The sequence below is a fragment of the Mycetomoellerius zeteki genome, unplaced genomic scaffold, assembly GCF_001594055.1.
Source record: "Mycetomoellerius zeteki isolate Tzet28-1 unplaced genomic scaffold, Tzet1.0 scaffold914, whole genome shotgun sequence".
In the NCBI taxonomy this organism is placed as follows: domain Eukaryota; kingdom Metazoa; phylum Arthropoda; class Insecta; order Hymenoptera; family Formicidae; genus Mycetomoellerius; species Mycetomoellerius zeteki.
In genome coordinates, this window is record NW_017257952.1 from 437,841 (window position 1) to 447,262 (window position 9,422).

The window sequence follows — 9,422 nt, forward strand, 5'->3', positions numbered from 1 at the left end:
CACACACACACACACACACACACACACACACACACACACACATCCTTTTATATTTACAAATTCTTAAGTAATCTTACACTAAGAGATTAATAAAAATAATAAAAAATGCCAATATAGTTTTGATCTTGTAATATTATTTATTAAAACATCTATTTGAATCATTAAATTCTAATATTGTTAAATTCCAACATTGTAATCTTATAATATTTAAATTTTACAACGAATATTTTTGTTTCAGAAAAATATTTTGGTCTGACTGGAATCGCGCTTCCCCCAAATTGGAATGGGCTAATGAAGATGGAACAGACCGAGCAATCTTCCTTCAGGGTGATTACGTTAAGCTGCCAAATTCATTAACTATCGATTGGGCGACGGATGAGCTCTGCTGGGCTGACGCTGGAACGTTCACGATAAGTAAATATAGATTTTAATCACGTGAGCGCGTCGAAATAACATCCATTAATCTTAGAAAGAAAATTTCCGACGGTATGATATGTTTCATTATCATTTAGCTTGCTACTTTAATAACAAATAACCTCTTCTTCTAAGGTTGTATTGAGATAGACAGCAAGAGAGTCACTGTCGTAGCAAATGAACTTACTTATCCGTTTGGCTTGGCAATTTCTCAAAATCATTACTACTGGACCGACTGGAAAACGTAAGGGAATAAAATATTCGCTCGCGCGCGCAGACAATCCAGAGAATGCTATAAAACGTAAAAGTTTTTATATTACGCTTCTTCCATTGCAGTCACAAGATCGAAGTCGGCATGAAGACTAATGGCGAAAGACGCACACCACTGTCTGTTCCACCAGGTGGAAGTGGGAAACTGTATGGTATTGTGGTCGTTCCTGAGTCATGTCCTAGAGGTAAATTCTTCATCTCCGCGTAGAGATCTATTCCTAAAAATTATATATATTTCTAGAAAATATTATATATATAATTTCAAAATTTATACTGCGTCAGTCAAGAAGTTTTGCTGAAATCTAAATTAATATGAAAATCAGAGAAATTTTACAAGTTTTTCTCTACAGAAAGAAAGTTGCTAAAAACGAGAAATATCAAAAATTGTATAATTCACGATCACTTGTTTGCAGTGACAAATGTGTGCCAGTACGACAATGGAAGGTGCAACAAGAATCAGCTTTGTCTACCAGACGGACAAGGTGGCAGGACGTGTGCGTGTGCGGATGATGCGACAGGACCTTGTACTGACTCCCGTTATTTGTCTTAGATCTTGTATAGAAATAAAACAACGCAACGTGTAGCTGATAAGAAAGTCTTGCACTGGCGCTCACATCGAGCTAAAATCGCAATAACCATTAGACCAAATGTAAATTATACGTTATTCGTAATATCAATTAGCTGTCACCAAATAACATCTACTTTTGTATCTATCAATCGCGACATGCGATACAAACTGTATTGCGACTCGATCTTATTTAATAAAAATGAAGGAAACAATAACGAGCACTAATATTCATATAATCGCTACCATTTCCGTCTACTTTTCTCGTTGTAAATCTTTTCCGAGTTTATCCACCTGATGAGTTTTATAATTAACTACGTAGAAAAAAAATGGAAATTCAAAAAACTTTATATAAAACTGCTCTACAAAGATTAAAAATTATTATACTCATAACGTAATGAGAAGTGAAATCCAATTAGCAACGATTATCATATTACTACAAACATTTCATTTTATGTATATATATATATGTTATATTTATATATATTGCTCATAATTAAATTTCGATATTCCTCTCTACAAGAAAGTGTAAAGAGATAAATGTAAGTATAATTTTTTTCTTAATACAGCCGATCAATTTGTTAACTTTTTCTTCAAGATTCGTATAATAGAAAATAAATTATTACGCTGTTATTTATAAAATAAGAATAAAGTAAATTGTTCTCTATAGAGAAAATATATTTCTAATAAAAAATAATATTTATAATAAAGAATAAGGTATGTTCTTTAATATTTTCATAACGCGTAGAATTTCCTTGCTAAACATTTTTGCGGAGAAAGCGATATTTAATCGGTTGCGTGTAAATTTAAAGAGTAATGCGATAAAAAACGAATATAAGGAGATAATATAAAAAGGAGAGCGATAAGAGGACGACCTCAAAAACCTTCAAAGAATTTAATGCTCTCGAATGGATTCGCACAAAGTAACAAGAATCTCTTGAAAATGCATCTCGACATAGACTTATCTTTTTTGTCGTTCTACAATAAAATAGTAAAAGTTCTAAAAATAGAGATGCAAATCCTATTGTAAATAATTGCAAATCAGATAAAAAATAGGTACTACTTTGTTAATACTCTCTTTTAAGTAATATTATAAAAATAAATAAATGATATTACATAAGGTGCGCGTTAAAATAAGACGACTTAAAATAAATCGGAAGGTCAACGTGCTGCATGTATGAAGCGGAAAAGATCATAGTGTTTTATTTTAATAGTAAGTATACGCATTTCTGGCCAAACAAAACAATGTAAGATATATTTAAAATTAGTAATCAGTCAACAAAGTGAATTGATCATCTGATCGTGAAAATTAATGCACATTTCATTATAAATTTTATTATAGATTTCTTTGTATTTGGAAATTTCGAAAATCAATAATATAGATATGTAATTTTTAATAACCAACGCATCTTAGATTTATTATGTATAAGGGAGACCAAGGCTGTCAGTTTTTGAATATGATTTTTAGAAAAAAGTGAATGCAAGATTTTAGAATACTATATACATTATAGTCATCTACATTCCTTGGACCTTAGATAATAAAAAAATGTTATTCTTAAATACACCATCGTACAAATAAGTTATTTAATTTTAAACAAACTTGTGAAAATGTGATAATTAGCCCCCGTACTCAGGATTAATTGTCACACGTTTCGGCATTGACAATTAACCCCGTATGAAAATTGGCCCCAATCTCTCCTACATCATTTTCAGTAGCCAATGCAACTTCTATACTTTCATTGTATACCAATTTACATTTTGATACAGTAATACAATTACCTAGTCGTATATTATATAATCAGTATTTATAGACAAATATTGCTATTGAAAATGCTATATTTAAGCGGTTGCATGTATTTATTTTAATTGGTTATATTCAATGTGCATAATAAAAGCGCATTGATCCTTTCCATTCATCTTTGGAAAATTAATTATTTTATTATGAATAATACATACACAAAAATTTCCCACATTTTGATATTATAATTAATTAAATAATTAAATATAAAAGGCAAATTAGTTCTTGTTAAATTTATATTAATTTAAGTTTACATTCATAAAATCAAAAAATCTTCGTATTTAGCAAAATTCTTAAATTTCCAACTATATTTTGATTTCTAAAATTTAAATAATGTTTTCTAATAGAAATCATTATATTAGATTCAGGAATAATTATGTTAAAAGCTTCGAATAATCAAATATTTAGAGAGAAATTTAATATTTTGATTATTAAATATCTTCATTGTGAGATTGAAATGATGAAATCGTTCTCTAAACGTTTCAATTGATCATTGTAGACGCAACTGCTGTTTGCAATTTACGCAAATAAGCATTGCTTATTAATGATTGGTAATCGGCAGGCATTGAATACCTGGATAAATTGAAAAAAAAAACTGGTCGGTCTGTCATCGACAGGTGCTCAATCAGTCTATCACGTATAGCTTCTCAATAAGAACGCTCGCTTTGGAATATAATATTCGCCTACATACAGTATTCTACAGCCATATTACTGTACTTTAATCGCAACTGACATACGCTCACGCCTACAAAGTTATTACAGTATCACAGATTATTTTTGCAATGTTTGTCCATAATACAATAGATGATAAAATTGTATCGAATGAATAGGTATGTCGCATGAATATCATATTATCCTCCACTATATGTCGAGAAATATTCTATTTGAGTTTCCTTCTATTTATTAACGACGGCAAAAAAATTTCTAAGGATTAAAAAGAATATTGCCACATTTAGATTAGTTTTTCTTAGATTGGTTTTTTAACTTCCTCCTAACGTAACAAAGTACCTTTATCGCAAATGAACTATAAATTACAAACTTTCATGAAGAAGTTGTGGTTATAACAGTTATAGTAATATAATTGAAGTGACCTCCCGAAAGTTTACTATAAATGAAGAGGAAAAAGTTAATAACAAGTTATTAATTTCATTTCTATCATAATGACATAAAATTGACATTCTTATAATTAAAACTTCCCGTTAATCTTTTCCTGCTAATAATTTCGAGTTTACTGAAACTCATTTCTGAAAACTTAAAAAGTCAAGAAGAAAAAGAGAAAGAAACATCATTCTTTTGATTGACTTATAAATTTTATTCTTTTCTCATTTACTTGGCTATTCTCTTAAATGCATTTTTTTATAGGTATGTAATGCTTAGCGAGATTATCAAATACGATCGATTACAGTATTTCATTATGATATTGAGAAAAAGATTGGCAGAAACAAACGTTACATTAAAATTCTAAATCAAAAAAGAAAAAAAGAATGCTGCCGAATAGGCATAGGGTAACTCCGGTATATACGCCGCACCTATCAAAAACTTAATTTATTAAGTATTATTTACTATGTTTAAAGTAAACACGAACTATATCAGTAAAAACTTTGTACTGTCTACTATTATGAAAAAAATATTAGAAATCCGAAATATATACGTATATTTATTTTTCATATTAAGAAATGATCTTTTTGAAACCCTTGCATTTTTACCGTATATATATCCCATAGGAGTGGGATATGTAGCTACTCATAGGGGGAGAGGGGGTATGTACGGCTCATGAAAAATTTACAAATAATACTTATAAATAAGACATAAAATGATACAATAACTTATAAAATGAGTTTATAAAGTTTTATTAAGGAATAAGAATGATAAATACGAGTATGTATATGAAGTAATAAATAATAATTACAATCTCCCTACATATATTACAAGTGTTATGACATGAGGTACATATTTCATGTAATGTATTTATTGCATTTAGTGCACTGAATTCAATCTGCGCACTTTGTATGCTTTGGGCATAAATCCCGTCCGCTAAAAATGCCGTATATCCCAAACAGGTGGGATATACAAGGCAACAAAGAATACGAAAGTAAAGCACTTGTATTTTACAATACGGAAGCAAAGCACTTGTATAAAAGATGCTTTACTATTCCTCTACACGTATGTATCACGAAATACCACTAAGTCTTTTACGCCCTACAGTAATCATTTTATGTAGATTATAACTTATGATGGCGCTATTTATTACAGTGACAAATCGATTCAACTCACAATAATTTCATTAATATTAACAGTAAGAAGCTGAAATCATAATACAATACTAATATAACATAAAGGCATGTAACAGAGTAGTTAGCGGGAAAATTACCCCCAACTCCTTCTATTTTTTCTGACTTCTGCGTAAATCTCAGCGCGGCGTATTTGCCGGAGTTACTCTAAATCTGTTTTACTCATGTAACATTCAACAATATCATGAAATATATAAAAGAATTGCTTCAAATGACTATTCCGCATGCCATATTTCAAATCGCGCTTTGAGTACATTTCTAGCATAATCGACAAGAGATAAAAAGCAATTATTATCACGAATATTTCCTTTGAGGCGGCTTTTGTAAGAGTCACGCTAGAAGAAAAAGAGCGTGACCTCAGGTCTCAGGAGGATAATGCATCAGCGACGGGTGCGACGGCGCCAGAGGAAGCGCGCAAGCGAGACAGTAGAAACACCCACTGAGGCCAGACCCACCAGACTCGCGGCTAGTAGTCAGTCGGTGGTCGGAGTCCGCGCGCGACGGATCGTGGGGTAATAGGATTGTGCTATTTGCTCACTCGGTCGGCGCTCGCGACGGACGCGACGTCGCGATTGACTCCGGGTGTCTGCGATACAGAAACACGTGCGTGCGTGCGTGCATTCGTGGGTGCGTGCGTAGTGCGCTTCGGTGTGCAGCGGCAATGATAGGTGCGCGGTCCTCCTAACGCACATTCTGCGAAAAAGTGCGTGTCTTCAGTGATCAAGCATTTTCGAGCGACGAGAATCAGGGATACGTGAATTCTCTCAGCTGAATTGGCTTTCGTATGTATCAATTTTAAAGGAAATCGTCCTATTACCGTAATTACCCGGAATACACGTCGTATTCGAAAGGTACGTTGGCCGTAACGGCGGTGGAGGTGATTTGGACTGATGCATTTCGGTAGCCCACGCGACAAAAATATCCATGAAAAATCTCGGCAGCTTGCCAGGCGGCCTCGAGAGCTGCCGTCGTGTGCTCGAGGCAGTTTTGATAAGATAATCCAGAGATGATCGTTGGGATATAGAGGCACGTCGATGGGTGGGACAAAACGAAACGCATCCTTCACGCGATATTGTTCTCGTCACCGCGAAAGACAAAGTCTAAAAAATCCATAGATTTTTGTGAAACAGGTAACTATACAGTTGTCTTGAATGTCGACGTACGTGCCAAGGGACGTAATAAATGCGTCCTTGACGTTCACGTCGTATTGAGGTTCCTTCTTGCAAGAGGAATTTTGCGCAAGCACGAACGCAGCATAAAGGCGTCACCGCGTCTGGCGTTTATAGAGCTCCGAGATTCCTAGGAAATTATACTGCATCCGAATGCAGATCGCAGCAGGAGATACGAAATGAACGCATGAATGCATGGCTATTCTTGAAGAACCCCTCGGTGGAAGCTGTGCCCCATACTTAATAAAAAGAGTCACACGTCAAAGGGAGTACGTGCGCGTCAGAAAGGAAACGTCAAGTATTCTAGGCACGCGTGTATGACAACGAAAACTCGTTCGACTGATCATTTCTTTATTTTTTGGAATTTTCTAAATTGAATAAGTCGTACGTTTGAATCTTACGTAAGTCGAATCATAAGAATTTTCGAATTAAAATATTTACGTATTAATTCAATTGTGTCATAATTATTATTCCTTGACATGAAGACATCAATATCGCGAATAAATGTAAAGCCGTAAGAATGTAGCATTCCACATAGTCGCATTTCTATCGATGACATTATATAATGATATTCACATCATTTTATTAAATGGCTTCGTATAAATTAACAAACATAATTGTTTTAGTACTTGAATGTTTGACTGTTTCGTTTTCATATTACACACACACACACACACACACACACACACACACGCACACACACACACACAAATAATAATAAGTTTAATATTTGCAATATGTAAAAATTTTTTATGTAAAAACTTAGAAATTATATAAATTCTGCTATATACATTTATTATGGAAAGCAAACTTTCACAAATAAGTAAATTAGTGAAAGTTTCTCGTGAGAAAACACTTGAAATGTACTATTGGACGTGACATTGCTTTTTCTTTTAAACGAGTCATGTTACAAGATTTGTTAAAAATACATACATTATTTTACTGTTGCTTTCAAGCGCGAGTAAAAACTAGAAAATATAACTGACAAATAGTAAAACTACAAGAACTGGTCGAAACGTGAATATTTCGTAAAAAAAACCTGCTGCTTCTAAAAATACGTATCGCACTGTAAAATTCCTTTAAAATAAAAAAATCTTTCCATATTTATTTATTGATCTTGCGAATTTTTAATTCACATTTTCTCGATTACAGATGTTGTTATGAATAATTATGATAAAAATTATCACATGCAACCTTAGATATAATTTAAGAAAATATACGTGATAACGGGCATGATTTAAAGAAATATTTTGCGACGTATGAATATCTATAAAACTGATCAAATTCCTGAGAGGATCGAAATTATGATAAAATTTAAAATTCAGAAATATATAGATGTGATTCATTTCTGCCAAATGGTTCTTCGCAATCATGCATATTCAGCTGTACGTGAGGAAAAAAGAACGACGAACTCAGATCAGGAACAAAATTCTTTGCAATATGAAGATCTTCTAACGTAAAATTTAAAAAATGAGAGGTTAGTAACTTTCATCCTGTATTTCCTATGAATATGAAAGCTTTTATGGTAATCGTAGTTTTCTCATGTATGTTGTTAAAAAATTAATAAATGTAAATCTATGTCAGTGTATAACTGTCACGTACAGGTAGCTGTCTTTTTACAAATTGGATTCTTTCTGTTACGCAGTTCTTTCTCTTCATTCAAATTATTTTGCTGTTCTATACAAGATTACAAAATATTTCGCTTCTTATTCTGGTCATCAAATAATATAGAGAATTACGGATATATATATTGCAAAGATTTTTTTATAACCTTGTTTTTTTAAGAATATTAGATATTCTAAGAAAATAGCTTTCACAAAAAAAAAATTAATTAATTGGTTCAGTAGCATTGGATAAAGCCTCAGTGAAAAGCTTATATTCATGATACTGTAGTGTGAAACGGCGCCACCGCGCCGTTGAGTATCTCGCAATTTTTACAATCCGCTTTGTTGATGCTGTGACGCGAACTAAACGACCGTTTTTATTCTCGCTAGAGAAAAAGTGATACGCCGAGGGAGAAGATGAGAAAGGGCGCGAACATAGAAGATCCCCAAAGAATAGCATTGTTCACGTAAAACGCACGTTCACATTTTAATCCGCTGAAATTATGAACGATGCAAAACGTCATTAACTCGTAGCAATCTATTAATCTAGTGAACTGCTTTTAATTCATGATCAAGTTAGTTCGTCATTTTTTTTCATAGTACCTATTTCGGCACGAAAAAGGGAATGGTTTTGAAGTATCTAAAAATTCAATTAGACATATACCTATACATATATAGATCTGAAAATAATTTTGTTTTAATCATAATAATTATGTAGAACGCTCAAACTGATTACTAGAATATTAAGACTTTTTGCAGCATTTTTGCAGTATCAACGCATAGATATCAGCTCTTAAATATCTTTCCGGTATAATATATTCGATTTTTTTCCAATGCTTTTGCATTGCTTAACTTATTTATTAATAAAGATGTATACATTTGCTTGGTATCGTTATATTCTTTAATGTCTGATATGTTTCAATTAAAAAAAACACAAATTTTTATAATATATCCTTTTTTATAAATGTTATAAGCAATTGAATAGAATTGGATTGGATACGTTATACACTAGTATATGGTATATTGTTCTTGTAAGGCGTCTTAAGGGTTAAGCATTCTAATTCGTAATTATTTGGACGATCTAACAAAATTATTTTCAAATCTATATCTAGTTAAGTTTTAGACACTTGAGCAAAACTATTTTCTCCGGGTAGTATAAGTTCAGTTATTTCCATAATTGTTTGCAGAGTTTCTATTATTCGCGGAATGTGACACGTATTATTCGTAGCAGAGCCCTTTCATCTTCGTGGGCGCAACGCCTTGACTGTATTATTTATTTGTTCTAGATTATTGCGGACACAGGATATTATA

General features: G+C 32.5%; 1 protein-coding gene across 3 annotated transcripts in view; it reads left to right on the forward strand.

The window, feature by feature from the left end:
* Positions 1–1,267, forward strand: part of Ndg (Nidogen) — a 24,355-nt gene extending 23,088 nt beyond the window's left edge. For all 3 annotated transcript variants that reach the window (XM_018460129.1, XM_018460130.1, XM_018460131.1), the window contains 4 exons: positions 239–414; positions 550–658; positions 751–869; positions 1,098–1,267. In XM_018460129.1, coding sequence (XP_018315631.1) covers positions 239–414; positions 550–658; positions 751–869; positions 1,098–1,234 — 541 coding nt within the window. In that variant the 3' untranslated portion in view covers positions 1,235–1,267. The remainder of the gene's footprint in view (positions 1–238; positions 415–549; positions 659–750; positions 870–1,097) is intronic.
* Positions 1,268–9,422: the final 8,155 nt, after the last annotated feature.